This window comes from Antechinus flavipes, chromosome 6 (assembly GCF_016432865.1).
Source record: "Antechinus flavipes isolate AdamAnt ecotype Samford, QLD, Australia chromosome 6, AdamAnt_v2, whole genome shotgun sequence".
NCBI lineage: Eukaryota > Metazoa > Chordata > Mammalia > Dasyuromorphia > Dasyuridae > Antechinus > Antechinus flavipes.
Window position 1 is genome coordinate 162,829,886 of NC_067403.1, and position 21,167 is coordinate 162,851,052.

Below are 21,167 nucleotides of genomic sequence, written 5' to 3' on the forward strand. Positions count from 1 at the left end.
TACATATATTATCATGAAAATGCTGTTTCTTTTCTTCCTCCATTGATCTTGACCCAAACATTGTTTATACTTCTATTCTCTGGTTCCTGATTTCCTCACATGAGTACACATAAAGACTTCTCAATCCATTGCAATGTGACTTCACTCAGCTAAAACTCCTCTCTTCAATGTTACCAAATGTTTCTTAACTGTTAATTCTAGTGGTTTTCTCTCTCACTGCATCCTTTTTTTAGCTTCAGAGAATTTGAACCTTCAAATCCTCCATTTACATTGTTAGTCCAAACAGACTCTGATTTTCTTTAGCTTTCTATTCATTATCTTCTCATCCCTACTTGCTTAAACTGTCCCTCTTCCTTTTCTTTTATATCTCTCCAGTGAATGTTGATTAAAACCTTTTTTTTTTTAATTAGGCACATCCTTTGCTGACCACAATGCAACAAAAATTATTTTACATAAAAGGTTACTGAAAAACAAATAAATAAATATTTAAATAAATTAAAGAGGTAGTGAGTCCAAGAATAAATCAAAGACATGATAATTTCATTAAAGACAATAACAACGAGAATGTATATATTCAGTGTAATCCTTAGGAAACTGTGTACCTTTAACCAATTTTTTTTTAAACAAAAGGGGGACACATATGCAAATGTGTTTATGACAACCCTTTTTTTGTAGTGGCAAGAAACTGGAAACTGAGAGGATCCCCATCAGTTGGAGAATGGCTAAACAAGTTGTGGTATATGAATGTTATGGAAATAACATAAGAAATGATCAGCAGGATGATTTCAGAGAGGCCTGGAGAGACTTACATTAATTGATGCTAAATGAAATGAGCAGACCAGGAGATCATTATGCACAAGACTCTCATCACTAATGAAGTAATCCAGACCAGTTCCAATGGTCTTGTGATGAAGAAAGCCATCTGTACCCAGAGAGAGGACAATGGGAACTGAGTGTGGATCACAACATGATATGTTTACTTTTTTCATTGTTGTTTGCTTTCATATTGTTTTCTTTCTCATTTTTTTCCCTTTTTGATCTAATTTTTCTTGTGCAGCATTTTATTTGTGGAAATATGTATAGAGGAATTGCACATATTTGGCATATATTGCTAACTGAGGGAGCAGATTGTGGAAGGGAGAGAAAAATTAGAATACAGGGTTTTGTAGGGATGAATGTTGAAAATTATCTATAAAAAACAATAATATTCCAATTTCCTGAAAAAAAATTTTTTAAGGGGGGAAAGAGCAGATCAGTGAATTGTGAATGCAAACAAATACTAGGGGAAAAAATTTGAAGCCCTAATTAAACATCAGAATAGAAATTCTGAAAGTAAAGAATATATTTACAAAATTGAAAATAAAAATGTCAAATTAATAAAATTAGGAGCTCTTTTTTAAATAGAAAAACCATTAGCTGTTTGGTTACAGTGCAAATTCATGCATTCTATTTTAAATTTTCAATAGTATTTTATTTTCCAAATACATATAAGGATAGTTGTCAAATTTACTTTTGTAAGATTTTGTGTTACAGATTTTTCTCCCTTTCTCTGTTATTTCCCCCTTCTCCAAGAGAGCAAGCAATCTGCTGTAGGTTAAATGTGTTTAATTCTTATAAACATATTTTCATATTTGTCATATACAAAAAAAATCAGAGCAAAAGGGAATAAACTATGAGAAAGAAAGAAATATAAAAGTGAAAATACTGTGCTTTCGTCCACATTCAGTCTCCATAGTTCTCTTTCTGGATACAGATGGCATTTTCTATCACAAGCCTTTTGGAATTGCTTTGAATTATTGCATTGTTGAGAAGAGCCAAGTCCATCACATTTGATCATCATATAATCTTGTTACCATGTAAAATGTTCTCTTGGTTCTGCTAACTTCATTCAGCAATAATTCATGTAAGTCTTTCTAGGCTTTTCTGAAATCAGTCTGCTCATCATTTCTTATAAAACGATAATATTCCATTACAGTTCTATACTATAACTTATTCAGCCATTCCCCAATTGATGGGCATCCACTCAATTCCCAGATTCTTGCCACTATGAAGAGAGCGACTACAAACATTTTTGCACATGTGGATCATTTTCCCTTTTTTATGATAAAGCTTATAAACTTTGACACCAACTTGTCATTTTACACTCAGATTCTTCATTTCCCTTTACCTCCACTATTATTACAAGTGCACCTCATCTTATTTTTCCAATCATATTCTAGTCTAACATTCCACAGAATCTTTTCTGTATAGATTTCCTTATGTGGTATCATTTTTTTTCTTCAGAAGTTTCATAGTCTATTTTAATTTAGGAGTTTTAGCCATTACTTTACTTAAACAATTAAATTCTGCTAGATCATTTCAAACTAGTTTCAATTCTGTTTCTCTAGGTGAACTCACCTTCTATTGAAATACAATATAGCTATTGTCTTCCAGGAAAGGTAGAGAGGCATGTATTGTTTATACTTAATCTTAACCACAAACTTTCAAGATCCATTGAAATGTTTTAGCAGTTACAAAAATCTTTTAAACTATAATTTGGAAATTCACAGTAAAAAAAAAGTTACATTTCAGTTACAATTTTTAGTCTCCAATTTGGGATACCATAAATTTCTACAAATTAGGAAAGCGATTTCTTGCCTTGTCTTTCTTTAACTCTCCATTCTCCAACCTGGCCAGGATTATAAGGGCAGAAGGAGAGAAAGAATTTCCCTTGGTCGATAACCTGGAGAGCTGTTTTGAGACTCCACTCTCCTAAATTCTCTTTCTGTGCTGTATCACAGCAGTTTTGTTATGGCTGAATGAGTCCTCCCTTCCAAGTTGTCCAAGGAAGAAATACCTTATATACTCTTAAGATCTCTAAGGATCTTAAGTGGAAGTCCCATCAACTCTTCTTCACTATCTGCATTATTCCCTTTCTGGGACCCACCACAATCTTTATTTTCTTTTTCTCTAATTATACTTTACAGAAATGGTTTCTTAAGAGTACCATGATCTTTTTTTAAATTTTTATCCTTGGCTGTATTTTTATAAGCTTGGTTTTTAATATGCATAGTCAGCAATAATCAAAAGTCTCATACTTAGATTGTCAAGTTTGTTTCCACAATTATCCAAATTGAGACTCATGCTTACAAAGAATTATCTCATGTCTGCCTCTTAGATTTCTGCTTAGTTTTTTCATGGCTCAATTCATGGGCTACATTTTATGGAAGACCTTTCTTATTTTCCTTGATCATTTGTGATTTCTTATCTTTATGCTGTCCTCTATATACATTTATATCTTTAACCTGTATATTGGTTTATATATTATATTATTGCTTTCCTGACAAAGAATGTAAGCTCCTTAAGGTGAGGGACTATGTTTTAATTTGCATTTACTATTGTAGCATCTAGATTCCTGGCACATAGATTAATACATACTTGTTTAGTTGAAGTGATTTGAAAATGAATTAAATTCTATCTCTTCTTGTACAATTGTACAAGAACATTTTCTTTTTTGTATGAAGATTGAACAAATCTTTATCTAAATGGGAAAAATGTTGTTTTTAAATTTTATTTATTTAATATTTTCCCCAGTTACATTTAAAATAAATTTTCACATTTGTTTTTAAAACTTTTGAGTTCCAAATTCTCTTCCTTATCCTCACTTTCAGCCCCCATTAAGAAATTACATGTGAAGCTATAAAACATTTCCATAAAAACCATGTTGTGAAAGAAAACATATATCTGCCACCCTAATAGGCCAAAAAAAAATGGATGAGGAGAGAGAGAGAGAGAGAGAGAGAGAGAGAGAGAGAGAGAGAGAGAGAGAGAGAGAGAGAGAGAGAAAGAGAGAGAGAGAGAGAGAGACAGAGAGAGAGAGAGGAAAAGAGGAAGAGGAAGGAAGGGAGAGAGAATGCCTTAATCTATATTCAGACACAATTAGTCAATCAGTTTCTTCTCTGTTACAGATAGGATTTTCATCATAAGTTCTTCAGAGTAGTCAAGGACTATTGTACTGCTGAGAATAGCGAAGTCATTTACAACTGGTCATCCCAGAACATTGCTGTTACTTTGTTGTATGTATTTCATTTCACTTTGCTTGAGTTCATGGAGGACTTTCCAGGTTTTTTTCTGAGAGCATCTGAGCATTTTCTTTATAAATAAAGTTACCATTATTTGCTACAAGTTCTTTAAACATGATATAATCTCCTTATTTATCTTCCATTTCTTTCTGGTTTGAATTCAATTTGGTAGTTCAAAGTAATTTCAGATTCTAGTTGTAGCATGATATATTTCAATCTACCCACAAACAGTCCACATATCATTGTATATAAAGTTTTACATGAGGGAAATTATGATATAGTTATATAATATAATGTCTAATATATTAAAAAAAACATTATTTTGGGATTAAAAATATTTTAAAAGGTACTAATCACTTTTGAAGATAAAGAGCAAGATAGAGGGATATTTGTCACCCAATAGCAAAGATCTTTTACTTTAAATATGTGAACCTTTTTCTCCTCCCCTCATAGATTTGTTCTTTATAGAGATACATATTATTTAAATCTAATCTTTAATATCTTTCTCTTTTATTGATGAACTTAAACCATTTGTATTTAATGCTATAGTTATTAATTTTAATTCATCTGGCATTATATAAATTGTAATTGTAACTCTCTTCACTTTATCCGGCTTCAGTTCATACAAGTCATCCTAGGTTTTTCTGAAACTATTTTTATTTCACTATTTCTTATAGTGTAATTATATCCCATTACATTAATATACCTTAATTTATTTAACTATTCCTCAATTAATGGACATACTCTAGTTTCCAACTCTTCACCACCTAAAAAATAGATATTCAGTGGGGTCCTTTTCTTTCTTCTTTGAGCTCTCTAGTGTGTATATTCAGTAGTATCAGAGAGAAAATGTGTACAATATGTCATAAGACAAATACAGTGTAGTAACTTTGTGGACATCATCCCAAATAGATTTCCAAATTGGCTGGACTAACTCACAGAACTACTATTAATAGATCAATTAGTAGATTAATAAACTCAAGGTTGTATGTTTTCTTTCATAACAGGACTAATATGAAATTATTTTTTGCAAGACTGCACATGTATAATCTTTATAAAATTGCTTGCCTTCTTAATAATGGGAAAAGGCAACTCAAAATTGTAAAAAAACAAAGATTAAAAATTGTTTTTACATATAATTAAGAAAAATAAAATATTTAAATTCAAAAAGAAAAACACAATTTGATATCACAAATCTTTAATATAATGATGGTGCAACTGTTCCATTTGATACATACATGTTTATTGACTATTTATTGACAAAATTTTCCTGTTTTCCTTTGGATGTTTCAGCATTCATCATTTTCTTTTTTAAAAATAAATAAATTTATTTATTTTAATATACATTGCTTTATGAATCATGTTGGGACAGAAAAATCAGAACAAAAGAGAAAAACCATGAGAGAAAGGGGAAAAAAACAGAAAAAAGAAGTGAACATATCATGTATTGATTTACATTCAATTTCCATAGTTCTTTTTGTGGATGAAGATAGCATTTTCTATCCAAATTTACTGTGATTGCTTTGGATCACTGAAGCACTGAGAAGCACCAAGTCTTTCATAATCATCACATGTTCTTGTTGCTATTGTGTACAATGTATTCCTAGTTCTGCTTGTTAGGCTTAGCATCAGTTCTTGTAAATCTTTTCTGGCTTCTCTAAAATAAGTTTGCTCATTATTTTTTATAGAACTGTAATACACCTTTATCTTCACATACCATACCTCATTCAGCCATTCCCCATTGATGGGCATCTACTCATTTCCTAGATCTTTATTACCACAAAAAAAGCTGCTACAAACATTTTTGCACATGTGGATCTTTTCCCTTCCTTTATGATTTCCTTGGTATATAGACTGAGTAAGGCACTGCTGGGTCAAAGAGTATGTACAATTTTATAGCTCTTTGGGCATAGTTTCAGATTGTTCTACAAAATGGTTGAATCATTTCACAACTTCATTAATGATGCATTAATGTGCCAGTTTTCCCACATCCCCTCAAACAGTTATCATTATCTTTTCCTGTTCTCTTAGCCAATCTGAGAGGTATGAGGTGGTACCTCAGAGTTTTTTCATTTGCATTTCTCTAATCATAGTGATTTAGAGCATTTTGGCTTTAATTTCATCACCTGAAAATTGTTCATATCCTTCATTATTTTCTTAAAACACACACTCACACACACACACACACACACACACACACACACACACACACACACTTTGCCAATCTGTTGGGTGTAAGGAAGAATCTCAAGTTGCTTTGATGTGCATCTCACTAATTTATTTGCAATTTGAAGCATTTTTTTCATTTGGCTATTTGTAGATTGAATATTTTCCCTTGAAACTGCTAGTTGACCATTTGTCAATTGAGAAATGACTCTTACTCTTATAAATTCAAATCAATTCCTTATATATCTTGGAAATAAGATTTTAATCCAAGAAATTTACTTTAAAGATTTTTTCCATTTAATGGTTTCCTTTCTAATCCTAGCTACATTCATTCTACATTCTCCCTTTCAAATTCAGTTTTAATTTTTCAATTAATGAGAATCTATTTTTTCTCCTTCCTGCACTTCTCTCTCAATAAAAAAAAATCCTTGTAGCCATGTACAAAAGATTATCTCTCAGCTACATCCTGAGTCTATCATCTCTGTCAAGAAGTGAGTAGTATGTTTCATCTTTTTTTAGTTTTTAGATTCTGGTAGGTCATTGTGTTGATTAGAGTATTATACCGCTTTTTATAAAGAAGAGGGCATTAAGAAAGCAGGTATGCCCTTACATGGTATGTATCTGCTTCTATTTCCTTTCCCCATTTTTCTCTGCCTCACCCAGAGTCCAATAACAGGTTCTTACCCTTTCTTTCTTTTTAAATCCCTTTTTTTGATCCACCCTCCATGGTTAGAATTTGTTTTACTTAGGACTAATCGTTTCCTTAATCTACCCTTTCTCTCATTCCCTCTTTTGCCTTTTTCCCTTTCCCTACTATTTCCCTGCTAAGTGAAATATATTTCTGTATTCAATTCCATAATTACGTGGGGGGAATGGGGGTGGGAGGGGTGATATAGTTAGATCCATGCTTTAGAAAAATTACTTTAGTGGTTGGTCAGGAGCTAAATTTTTTTAAAGAAGTTCAAAAAATGTGAGAAGTCCCAAGGGAAAATCTACTGGCTTTGACAACAGATTGAATTTGGGTAAGGGATGAGGTGAGCTGAGAGAGATACTGAGGAGTCTAAAATGACTCCTAGGTTATGATCCTGAAGGTCCTCAAACTATGGCCCACAGGCCAGATGCAGCAGCTGAGGACGTTTATCCTCCTCACCCAGGGCTATGGAGTTTCTTTATTTAAAGGCCCACAAAACAAAGTTTTTGTTTTTATATAGTCCTGCCCTCCAACAGTCTAAGGGACAGTGAACTGGCCCCCTATTTAAAAAGTTTGAGGACCCCACTTGTCCCTTACAATAATAGAGAAGGTAGGAGGTAAGGAGTTTAGGGGAAAAGATAATGAATTCTATTTTGTTTATATTATTTTTAAGATGTCTATTAGAAACCAGCTTGAGATATCTAAAAGCCAGTTGGAAATGGGAGATGGGAGATCAGTATAGTTTGGGGCAAGAGAAGTAGATTTAAGAATCATTAACATAGAAATGGTAATTAAATCCATGGGAACTTATGAAATTATAGAATGAAGAAATATAAATGGAAAAGAGAAAAAGACCCAGAACTAAACTCTGAGGGAAATCTACAGTTGAAAGGCATGATCTGGAGTATGATCCAGCAAGAGACAGGAATGGTCATATAGGTAGAGGAAGAACCATGAGAGAGCAGTGTTCCAAACACCTAGGAAGAAGAAAACATCAAAGAGGAGAGGATAATCGACAATGTTAACAGTACAGAGAAATCAAGGAGAATGAGGATTGGGAAGATTGAGAAAAGGCTGTTGGGTGATGGAGGGAGAGAATTTGAAACTCAAACTGAAAAAAAATGGTAAAAAATGTTAATAAAAACTACAAACTAAAAAAGGAGAGGTAATTGAATTTATACATAGAGCATTAGTTACTTTGGAGAGAACATTTTCAGTGGAATGATAAAGTGGAAAGCCAGATCACCTGCCCTCCTTACTTTCTCATGTAAGATATTAGAGATTTAACAGGCAAACCATTTTGCAATATTTACCTTGCTTCTTGCTTGTGTACAATATGGAGGCCCTTAAGTTCATATGGTCCCCTTTCTGTTATCTTATGGAATTTGATTATAATATAACAATTCAGACTCCTAGAACAGACCCCCTCCCCTCTCTTTCTCTATCTCTCTCCCTTTCCTCCCATTCTCTTCAGATTTATATTTCTATCATTTCTCTTACCCCTCTCATTGCCATTTCTTATAGATTGCAGTGTTACAAGTTGGAGAGGAAAGAGAGGTAATGCTGAGGATTCTACCACTACTATTACCGCTGCTGCTGCAAAAATTAGCTAGTAGTCCTTGCTCTTCTGTTTTTTTCCTTCTATAGACTGTGTATCCCTTTAGGAAAACTATTGGACATGACTTAAGTCCACCTCTCAAATCAATTATCAACATTGTCCAAATCTCTGTCTGAACTGAAAGGGAATACTTGCACTTCTGAACTACATATCCCTATATGGGATTTTTCTAAATAAATTATTTTTCCTAAATCATTAGAGAGAAAGAGGGATAAAAAGAATTCTAAACTCTTATCCTGGGGAAAAGTGAGCATAAACAGCTACAATGAATGAACATAGTCTTCAATGGAAACAATTAATTGCATAAATTTAGACAGCTCTTGCTGAAGGTCAAATTAACATATCTCTCTACCATTCCAACATACCCACTAGCACTTTACAGGAATCAAGTTGAGCTAGATAGCCTTTCTTTCTCATGTTCATTTAGACTATTTCCAGCATTAATCATTTTATGAAAAAAGCTTTTTAAAAAATGTTTCTAGCAGGAATAATGCAACAGATTTTATAAAAGCTGAAGTAAGACACATGATCATAAGTAAGAAGAATAACTTTTATCTTCCCATTTTATAGTTAATGCTTTTCTAAATGCTGTATTTAATTCCTACTTCCCAGACAGATGGCCATTTTGGAATGATTTGATCTAATTCCTATTTTAAAACATGTTTTTGAGAAACAATTACATGATTTATGAGGTGCACTAAAAGTAAGATTTTATTTATTATGAATCAATGAAAATTATAATTAAGAAAACAAACTATTTCCATTGGCTTATGCATTTTTGAACTTCAAAGAAAGTGATTATCAGTAGATAGTGGAGACACATCACAGGAAAATGAGAACTTCCAGATTATCTTCCTTCAGACATCTTTATCACATTCATGAGGCCAGTTTTATAGTGCCCCGAAACATGTGTCTGCGAGGTCTAGATGAGATCAGATAGGAAATGAAATGGATATTAATGAATATAATATAATTACAATGATGGATATTAATAAAAGAGAATTTTCCACCCCCAAAAAATAAAAGACTAGATCTTTTGGGAAAGGTATAATTCTTCATGTATGAGAGAGACTCTTTGGCATTTGGGGATAGTTTTTTTTAATAACAAAATATTTATTAGGTAAATGTATATGCCCCCATCACCTCTTCTCCTCCCCTCCACATCCTCTAAACACTGGGGATATAAAGACAAAAATAAAACAAATCTCTGCCCTCAAGAAGTTTACCTTTTACTTCATAAATAGAACCCTAGCATGAATCTAAGGCCTATATCTGAGGGAGATAAATTTGAAAAATAGATTTGAAAAATGCATCAACAGGGACCAATTTAGTAAACTGCATGCATAATTCTGCCTTTGGAACCCTTTATTATGAGCATAGACTTTATTATAATCAATGTTCATTACTTCATTTTATATATATATATATATTTATATACTTCATTATATATATATATATTGCATATATATAATAGCTTCTTGGGCTATAAAGATAAAATATTCAATTCTAAAAAATAATGTTAACACAATAATTCTGTAAAATTGAGGACAAAATAATTTAATGGCGTAAAAGGCTAGAAGGGTACTGAGGAGATTTGGCTTCTCATCACAACTCATATCTTCCCATACCTAGCTGTATGGCTGGCACAATTTATTTTAGTTCTCTGAAACTATTTTCTCATCTGTATTACAAGATACTTTTCTAGAACTTTTCAAAGGTCTATTCTGGAACTGACAGATAATATATTATTATAATTCTTTAGTCATTCTTAGTTTTAATAAAGAATTGATGCTCTTTAAAATATGGGAAAGGACTCTCTATGAAGGGGGAAGACCTGGATGTTGAGAACTCCACATACTCTGACTCAGCTAGTACATTGGTTAGCTTTAATTACTTGCTTTTTTTCTCCCCTCTTTTATTTATTTATTTGTTATACGTCATGATAGAGGAACACAGAGGAATACCTTTTGAGATGAAGATAATGAAAAAATGACAAATTTTAAATTTTTCTAATTGGAGAGAGAAGTAGGAATGAACTCTTCCCCACCGTGTCTTTTGTAAGCAATCTCTCATTCTCTTTTCTCTAAAATATCCCAAATCTTTTTGGTTCCAAAATAACACTAGATTTGTTATAATGCAAGGCTTTAACTAGGAAAAAAATCTCATCTTGGTTTGTCTTGCTTAGAAGTCCTCTGTGATTTTATTTTATTTTATGTGTATTTTATTTTATTTATTTATTCATTGTATGAAAATTTTATTATTTGATGTGTTGTGTATTTGCAGTACTTGCAATGGAAAGAAAAAAGGAGGAAAAAGTCACTGGAAATGGGACAAGGATGAAGATAAATCCTTAAATTTATAGGACATAAAATCCTTAAATGTGGAAGTGGACTAGAATGACTCCCAGTAGTGCACAGGTTTCTTTTGGGCAGATTCTTTATCCATTCATTGTCTTATATTAGTAGTTCCTTTCTACATGGTAAAGTTTCTCTTGAATTAGAAACAGCAAAGTAATTTTCTAGTATCTTGTAAAGGATTTCACTAAAAAAGACAACAGTGGTCCTTTTGAATCAGGGTTCTAAGGAAGAAATAAAACATTAGATATATATGTATATATATATATATATATATATATATATATATATATATATATATATATATATATGTTCTTCTCCAACACCTTATGCCATTGTTTATTCTTAGAAAAACATTCAATACTAAAAAAAAAAAAAATTAGTGCATTGTTGAAAGCATTCTACGCATGAGCAAAATTTAGAACTAACCAATTGATCAATTAGCACTTATTAAGCATTTGCTATGTGTTGAGCACTGTTATAGATGTTGGAAATACAAAGCAAAAAAAATTTATAAGTCTGCCTTCAACTTATTTGCATTCTATCTGGGAAAACAAACATGTACACATACATAAAGGAAGCACTGAGGCAAGGTTAAAAAAAAAGCTAGATTTGGAGTGAAAGTTCTTAGGTTCAAATGCTTATCTTTGCAGAATCTATTCCCCAAAGCCTAAGATCACTGTTCAGTTCCTTTTCTCAAAATTCCTAATTTCTTTCAATGTTCATTTCAGGTGGCACCTCTTCCTTGAAGCTTTCCTGTTAGCATCTTGCTCTTCATATATCTAATCCCATTAGTATTTTCTGCCTTCTAAAGTATCTTTGCATTTATTTATAGATTGCATCCCCCAGCTACAATTGCAACGCAATGTAGGATCATTATTCTAAGCATTCTGATGATGATGGCACCAACATAATAATTATAACAATAACAATAATAATAATTCTAACATATAATGATTTTAAGTTTATGAAGGATTGTGATATATTGTTATCTAACTGTACATAAAGTATACTTTTATAAAGTATAAGAGAATGGATTTACTCTGTACAGGCTCCAAAACATGAAAATTCTCCTTCAGATAGAAACCCTGATAATGGCTTGCCTCTGCTCAATAGGGACTCTTTCCATTAAGTAAAGGATTCCTTTAGATGGAGTTTCAGTTCAGAAACGGAACTTTACTGTTGAAAGCTCAGAGACCACAAGTTCATACATTAATATGTAGAAGAAAAATTGATTTTCTTCTCTGCAGGATTTTGAGCAGCAAGAAAAAAGCAAGGAGAGTTTCTTTATTAAAATAAAAATAAAAACAGTCAGTGAAGAACCAGCTAAAAATATGATGGTGACTATGACATAAATATTAATAACAACAACAATAACAAAAAAACCAAGATTAAAAATTTAGTAACTTTCAATGTTAATAAAATGAAACTGCACTTCCTTACTTCTTTGGAAAGAGTAAGGAAGATTGTATATTCTGTTAGATTCAGGTGATTTGTTGGACTATTTTTTCTCTAAGTGTTATTTATTCTTTATTATTATTATTAATTATTATTATTAAAACTTTTATTCTTTATTATTAAAAATGACTTTCTAAGGAAGGGACAGATTTGAAATTGAAAATGTTGAAGAAAAATCTTAAATCCATGTATCTCAAAATGTTGTTAAAATCTCACCTGAATAGCTGAATGGAGGGAGCTCCCATATTGCTTCTTGTATGCTGTTTGAATATCCAAAAGGTCAGTTTCTGATCTGGAAACTATTATTCGATCCAGAGCCCATTTATCAGTTTCAGTACCCTGTCAATAAGTACAGATGTCAGTAATATGCATATTGCTGAACGTAAGACCAACATTTTCACTCATCTGTATAGAGAAGAAATAACAAATTTTCTGTTAAGATACTGAGTCACCAAGATACCTAACTTCCATGGAACACACACCAACTCTAGAGTGAAACAACCTGAGTTCAAATCCTTTCTGTGATGTTCTTCTCAAAGCCTCTATATAGAGGCTCAGAAGACTCAGAAGATTAGTCACCTTTCTTTTTCTAACTAGCTTCACTCTTTGATTTGATTCCATCATCACCGTAATTTTCCCTCAATAATTCACTTCTTAGCTTCATTTTATGTGCATTAGACTGTGAGCTCTTTGAGGACGGGAATTGTCTTATCCTTATCTGTATCCCCAGTACTTAGCACAGTGCTCTTAATGAACATTTATTGTATTTGTATTGTAATCAATACAATAATGACTAAGCCATTTCAACTAAATGGGACTCAGTTTTTTCCTCTGTAAATTTAGTGGATCTGTCTGGATGGATCTTTTCCAACTCAGAATCCTTGAATGTCCCTGGCAGAGTTCACATTTATTATCACATTTTGCTGAGCAAGAAGCAGCAGGGAATAATGGCCCAAATCAGAAAAGGGTATATTAAAGGAAAATAAACTTTTTTATTCTTACTATGTTTGAAGTATATTATTAAAAGACATTAATTTTTTATATTTATATCAATTGATACAAATATGCACATATACACATATATAGATCTATATACATATATTTTATATATATATATACGTATACACACACACACACACACACACACACATAAACATATACATACCCATATATATATACACATATATTAGAATTGAGTGTAATGACTGCCTCCTCATCCCATTTCTATCTAGTAACAGATGCTACACAAATTAACTATGGAAAAGACAATTTAATTCAAACATGAAATATGTAAAATTCTATCAATAAAATTTCATATGATTATCTCTCTCTCCTTCCCTTCTTTACCCTTTTCAGGAAGCTAAGCATAGAATTAAATTAAAGACTAACCTTTAAAGCCTTATACAGTTTTTCAGCAAAAAAGCCAGCTGTGTTCTTCACACAATTAACTGTTTTTTTATTTAAAAAAAAAAAAAGCAAAATAATGTTTAATTAGTAAACAAGTATAATCTATAGTAATGCTTTACCAAGACTTTTAGGGGCCAACCTATATACAACTAGGAAAGGCCTTGAAGCCACTCCAGAACTCTAAATAGACCCATTTACTTGGACCCTCAGAATACTAATTGGCCACAATGATCATAAGAGCATTTACCAAAGTCCCTTCGATTTCCTTGAATCACATTATAAAGGGGATAGACTAGATCAAAGCTTCTTAAAGTATGGGTTGTGACCCCTTATGAGGTCATATAACTGAATGTGGAGGTCCCTAAAATATGATTTGTTTTTAGTAAAGGTTTGAGTTGTATACCCATCATATATCTATATACCTAGGGTCATGTAAAAATTTCTGGAGTGAAATGGAGTCACAAGTAGAAAAGGTTTAAAAAGCTCTAGACCTGATGATTAAATTTTCCTTATTATTCCAAGGCATCAGTCACTTGGGTTTGCTTTGATTACACTCCAAAAGGTGTCATGGTTTTCCATTAAAGCAATCTTCTTGAGACAAAAAACTACAAAAATATCCATCCAAATATCTCACTGGGCGACATATTACACAGCAGTTGAATTTAAAACCAAACTTTACATAACAACATATTTTAAATAACACAATTTGTATTTATAAAGAGAGTATAGTAATTGATAAGATCTGGGAATTAATCATCTGAAAAATACCATAGTCTCTATCTCTTTATTTTATATGCAGTGGAGACAACATATGAAAAATAAAATGGACAAAAATATGAAGAAATGAATTTCTCCTGAATAACAATGAAATCATAAGTAACATCAAATTCTGCTAGAAACAAATCCATTATTTATTATAAGACATTTTTACTCTTGAAATATTAAAAATCTGATCTGCAGAGCAGTGAATAGATTTTGTAGTTAATGAATTCTGAGGAGCAGTTCAAGATCAGGAAGCATAATTCTCTCATAATTACATGAAGAAAGTAAATATTCTGGTAAAAAAGTTAAACTTATTTTGATATTTGTAAGAGATATAAGGAAAACATGGGGAGAAAAGAGCTAAGAATTCAAATATGAGTAGGGGAAGTGTGAGGTAACTATAAAATATCATAGAGTGATATGACTTAATGGGTCCCTCAAACTTATTTTGAGCAAAACTTGCAAACATTTGCTTAAAAATTAACCCACAGGGGGCAGTAAGTGGCACAGAACACAAGCCCTGAGGCTAAGGAGAGGTCAAGTAAGTAAGAGAGCCTAAGAGATCAAATCTGACCTCAAACCCTTAACACTTCCTAGCTATGTAACCATGGGCAAGTCACTTAATCCAAATTGCCTCAGCAAAAAAAAAAAAAAAAAAAAAAATTAAGCCCACTAAAATTTGTGATGACTTAAGTCCTTAGATCATCATCTAGTCTAACCAGTTCACATGACATATAAAGAAACTGAAGTCCTGAGTGATGAAGGAACTTACCCCAAATCAAACATAGAAGAATGGATGAAGCAGTATTCAAATTTAGGTCTCCTGCAACTTAATCCATTCTCTCTAAGGTTTTAAATACATGCTCATCCTTACCACTTCTAGATAAAATAATTAGTGGAAACAGATTCAGTATGCCATGAGTCTTGACTAAGAGAGTATAAGCCAATATCTACAATAGAAACCATTCTGACCTAAAATGAGATATCATCCAGATTATTCTCAAGCCTTTATTTGTCACCAGTCCTGTTCTCATTCTTTAAAAAGTATATTTCTTTTCTTTTTGTGGTTAGGTGGCTATATTCTCCCCTTGGGGTAGTTTGTCTTAGAGAACAGACATTCTTTGCAGTTAATCACTAGAGTGTCTCCATTAGACCTAAGTCAAAGCATACAGATCACATGATTAGACAATCTCAAAAGTGACTTTCTGGATTCCAAAAAATTGAGGGTGAAGCTACTTGAATTTTAAATCAGCAATTGTAAGGTCTGTTTTTCCCCCACAAAATTACAAACATTACAGATTCAGTATTAGTGAGCAAACTGTCTCTTTGACCCCAGGCGATTTGTTATTTTGCCTTATTATTATTAATAATTATTATTATTCTTTCATCAGTGTGGGAGGCTGGGGAAGGGCTCAGTTTCCTTATCTGTCACATGAGGAAGCCAAGTCACCACAAATTTTAGTGGTCTTAATTTTTTTCTAATCAAAAACTTGCTAGTTTTGCTCAAGATAAATTTGAGGGACTTAATAAATCATACTACTCTATGACATTTCATAGTTACCTCATCCTTCCCATATCCATATTTGAATTTTTGGTTCTTTTCTTTCCATCTTTTCCTTAAAATTAAAACATTCCTAAGAATAATTTTTACTTCAGAATTCATCAACATCTCACTCTAGTCCTTTAGTCTTACTGCTTAATAACAACAGACTAAGAAAAAAAGAGTTAAACTGTGATAAAGAATTAATAAAATACATAGAAAAAAATTCCCAAATAGTGGCCTGTGGAAGGACTGAATTTGTAGTCCGAGGTACTTGGTTCAAATCCAGATTTTATTTGTGTTTTCCTAGAGAGATTACTATACCCTTCTTGCCCTTAGTTTCTTCATCCACACATGAAGAAATTGACCTAGCACAGTGTCTGACACAAAGAAACCACTTAATAAATTCTTTCCTCTTCTTCTCCTCCTTCCCTTCCTTCTTCCATTTGCCCTCTCTCCTGCCTTCCTTTTTTTTCCTTTCCTCCATTTCTTCCTCTCTTCCTTCCTTCCAACTTCCCCATCTGCTTACCTACAAAGTCACAAGAAAAATAGAAGAAACAATTCTAGATCTTAAGATGTTTGCAATCTAAAACAAATGTTCTTAAACTAAAGTCTGTGCATTTGTTTCTAAAATCATTTTGATAACTGCATTTCCTTTTTTAAACTTTAATTTATTTAATTCAGCTTTATTTATGTATTATTAATTAATTTAGTTTTATTTAATTTATTTTATTTTTAATTTGTGGAATAAAAGCATTTCTATAACATGGTATAATAAAAAAGATGATTGCATATGAAACTGTAAATCAACTCTCTACAATTTGCTATTCCTTTCAAATATATAACTATTTCAATAGAATTGCTTTCCTTCATAATCCTATATATTTTATTTTATACATTTAATAACATTTTTCAGAAAAGAGGTCTATAGGCTTTCCCAGATTGCCATGCACAAAGTTAAAAACCCTTGCTCTTAAGGGAGAGATAAGACAAATTAAACAATTTACAAAGATAATTTAAGAATAAGTACAAAGGAGCTGGGCAGATGCCAAGAGCTTACCGATAGCCAACAATAACTCTGCCAAATGACCTGCTATCTCTCTCTTAATGCTCTCCTCGATTTCTCTGTGGCTGATGATTTTATATTCTTCGAATACTAAAATAATAATAATAATAATAATTAATAAGTAAACAAAAACTGGAACATAATAACCAATCATCACAAAAGTGAGCTAGAAAACTAGAAGATATTATCATTTTATTGAGCCTCATCAGCACAAGGCAAAGCTCATAAGCAGCCAATTGCCACAACTTTCTAAGCCATCAGCATTTACAATCATTTAACATTTTCTTTGTGAAAAAGATCAGAAGACAAAATTCTAATTACATTTTTTCAAGGAAAACACTTTCCTAAAGCTATTTACTAAAATTAAATGAAAAATTAAAAGAAAAGTAAAATGAATACAATTGACTTGATGTGGTTTTAAAATATAGCACAATATCATAAAGTATTGTGAGAGAGAGGAAGAGTAAAAGCATTTATATAGTATTTAGTATGAGTCAGTCAGGTGATTCAATGGATAGAGTGCTGGGCTTGGAATCAAGAATACTTATCTTCCAAGCTGGAAAATGAATAGATGCCCATCAATTGGAGAATGGTTGATAAATTGTGGTATATGAACGTTATGGAATATTATTGTTTTGTAAGAAATGACCAACAGGATGAATACAGAGAGGCTTGGAGAGACTTACATGAACTGATGCTAAATGAAATGAGCAGAACCAGGAGATCATCATATACCTCAATAACGATACTATATGAGGATATATTCTAATGGAAGTGGATTTCTTTGAGAAAGAGATCTAACTCAGTTTCAATTGATCAAGGATGGACAGAAGCAGCTACACCCAAAGAAAGAACACTGGGAAATGAATATAAACTGCTTGCATTTTTTTTTCTTCCGGGTTATTTATACCTTCTGAATCCAATTCTCCCTGTGCAACAAGAGAACTGTTCGGTTCTGCACACATATCTAGGATATACTGTAACTTATTTAACATGTATAGGACTGCTTGCCATCTGGGGGGAGGGAGTGGAAGAAGAGAGGGGAAAAATCAGAACAAAAGTGAGTGCAAGGGATAATGTTGTAAAAAATTACCCATGCATATGTTTTATATATAAAAAGCTATAATAAAAATAAAATTTTAAAAAAGAGAAGCCAGCTAAGCCCCAGTAAATGGCCCTTTGCCTAAAAACTAAAGATAAACACCAATTTTGTTGTCATAGTTCAGTCATAACCCTATCTGGGGTTTTCTTGACAAAGATGCTGGAGTGGTTCTCCATTTACTTCTTCAGCTCATTTTATAGATGAGCAAACTGAGGCAAACTGTGTCCAGGGTCATACAGCTAATAAATGTCTGAGGTCTTCCTGACTTCAGACCCTCTTGTGTCACTTAGGTGCTCCAGGATAAACACCAGACATGAACAGTAAAACCAGAAGAATGTTTTGCTAATAAGGAATTCCTAAAATGGCACTGTTAACTTTGAAATGATATGGGACACCCAAATCATAGCCCCCAAGAACTCCTATGGGTTCATGTTGCCCAAAGGGTTACAAATTCATCTATATTTACATGATTTTATATATCACTTTCCTTCCCTCAACTCTTTCCAGTATGTCTTCTTCCCTCTCCCACCCTCTTCCCTGAGCCATTCCCATGTCATCTGCCTCTGTGCTCCCTGTGCCTTATTAGAGTGTGATTGCTGCATTATCTCCTTCTTGCTGCTTGATTTTTGCTAGTGAGTATCCAAAAAATAGAGCTTTTTGACCTAACTGGGAATTCCATTATGGTCCCCTTCCTTAAAGTATAAACTAGATTCCTGGGCTAGAATTTAATTTGTCAAAAGTCTTTCCTGTAAACAGATTTGCACTAGGAACTTACTGATAGAAAGTGATGGCTGATAATGGAATCCTATATCCCTCTAGATAGGACCCTCCCTTCATAGTTAGATTTAAAAGAAGAACATGTTTCATAAAGTGTAAGTCTTCACAAAAATCCTTGGAAGTATCTTAATGGCTTGAAAGCGGTCTCATGTTGTTAAAGACGCTATTAAAAATAACATAAGCTCTTGTCAGCCCTGCCAGCTAGGAAGGCTTTAAGTATGGTCCCAATAATATGTTCTGCTGTAAAGGTACTATGCTACTTAAATAAAGTGAGACGTTTCACCAGAAGTTTGGCCAATAGACAATGAATTCCATCAAACCATCAAGTTTCATTCATTAAATGCCTGTTCTGTGCCAAACACTATACTAGGTGCTTGGATTACAAAAGGGGTGAATGAACCAGGCCCTACTCACAAGGAGTTTATAATCTAATGAGGGAGATAACAAATTCATATAAAATATAGACAGAATGAATTTAAAGTGAATATACTTATACATATATGTGTATATACACAAATACATACACACACACACACACACACACAGAGTAATTAAATACAAGGTGGTTTGGGAGGGAGAGAACTCATAGTCATGAGGATGAAGAAATATTCTAAAAGCCTAAGCAACATTTTAAAGGAAGGGACTTGATAAGTTGGAGGTAAAAAAGGAAATGTTTTCATTGGTAATTAAGAAATGTAAAAATATTCAATGGTTTTGAGTGGAGATCTTCTACTTCTATAATGATGGAAGCAAAGTAGTTAAAATTGGGAGTGAGACACAGAAAAAGCTAATAATCATACTGCTCAATGATTTACAAACTCTCATCCCCTTTTATACTTACTTCATACAGTTCATTCTGAATCTACAACTGTCAATATGTGAATCCAATTCTTTCAAACCTGAGTCCTCAATGCAACCCCACTTCCTTTCATTGTCTCACTCCAGATTTGCCTGTTCATTCTACTGAGCCTTCTGGTGTGTTTGTTCTATAAAGCTAAAATTTCCTATCATTTTTGGGTACCCAGTTCCCTTCTGAAAACACTGCTTCCCTTCCCTCTCTTTCTAGTACTGGTTATACAGTCTCCCATTACTCTTTACTCACTGTCCAAAATACTTCTTCCTCCTACGAAAATATTTCTTTTTTTTTTTTTTATAATAAATTTTATTTTATTTAATAATAACTTCGCATTGACAGAATCCATGCCAGGATAATTTCTACACGACATTATCCCTTGCAATCACTTATGTTTCGTTTTTTCCCCTCCCTCCCTCCTCCCCCCCCCCAGGATGGCAAGCAGTCCTATATATGCTAAACATGTTGCAGTATATCCTAGATACAATACATATTTGCAGAACCAAACAGTTCTCTTGTTGCACAGGGAGAATTGGATTCAGAAGGTAAAAATAACTCGGGAAGAAAATCAAAAATGCAAATAGTTCACATTCATTTCCCAGTATTCCTTCTTTGGGTGTAGCTGTTTCTGTCCATCATTTCTCCAATGAAACTCAGTTAAGTCTCTTTGTCAGAGAAATCCACTTCCATCAGAATACATCCTCATACAATATCGTTGTCGAAGTGTATAATGATCTCCTGGTTCTGCTCATCTCACTTAGCATCAGTCCTTGTAGGTCTCTCCAAGCCTCTCTGTATTCATCCTGCTGGTCATTCCTTACAGAGCAATAATATTCCATAACATTCATATACCACAATTTACCCAGCCATTCTCCAATTGATGGGCATCCATTCATTTTCCAGTTTCTAGCCACTACAAACAGGGCTGCTACAAACATTTTGGCACATACAGGTCCCCTTCCCTTTTTTAGTATCTCTTTGGGGTATAAGCCCAATAGAAACACTGTTGGATCAAAGGGTATGCACAGTTTGATAACTTTTTGGGCATAATTCCAGATCGCTCTCCAGAATGGCTGGATTCTACGAAAATATTTCTTGACCAGAAACTGAAACTGAGTGGATGTCCATCAATTGGAGAATGGCTGAATGAATTGTGGTATACTAATATTATGGAATATTATTGTTCAGTAAGAAATGACCAACAGGATGATTTCAGAAAGGCTGGAGAGATTTACATGAACTGATGCTGAGTGAAATGAGCAGGACCAGGAGATCATTATATACTTCAACAACAATACTATATGATGATCAA

The 21,167-nt window shown here is 32.9% G+C and overlaps 1 protein-coding gene across 1 annotated transcript in view; it reads right to left on the reverse strand.

The window, feature by feature from the left end:
• Window positions 1–9,220: 9,220 nt before the first annotated feature.
• Window positions 9,221–21,167, reverse strand: part of ANXA3 (annexin A3) — a 36,371-nt gene continuing 24,424 nt past the window's right edge. The window contains exons 9-12 of the mRNA XM_051965045.1: window positions 17,118–17,213; window positions 13,738–13,796; window positions 12,565–12,687; window positions 9,221–9,458 (exon numbers count right to left, since the gene is read on the reverse strand). Of these exons, the coding sequence (XP_051821005.1) occupies window positions 9,384–9,458; window positions 12,565–12,687; window positions 13,738–13,796; window positions 17,118–17,213 (353 nt within the window). The 3' untranslated portion in view covers window positions 9,221–9,383. The remainder of the gene's footprint in view (window positions 9,459–12,564; window positions 12,688–13,737; window positions 13,797–17,117; window positions 17,214–21,167) is intronic.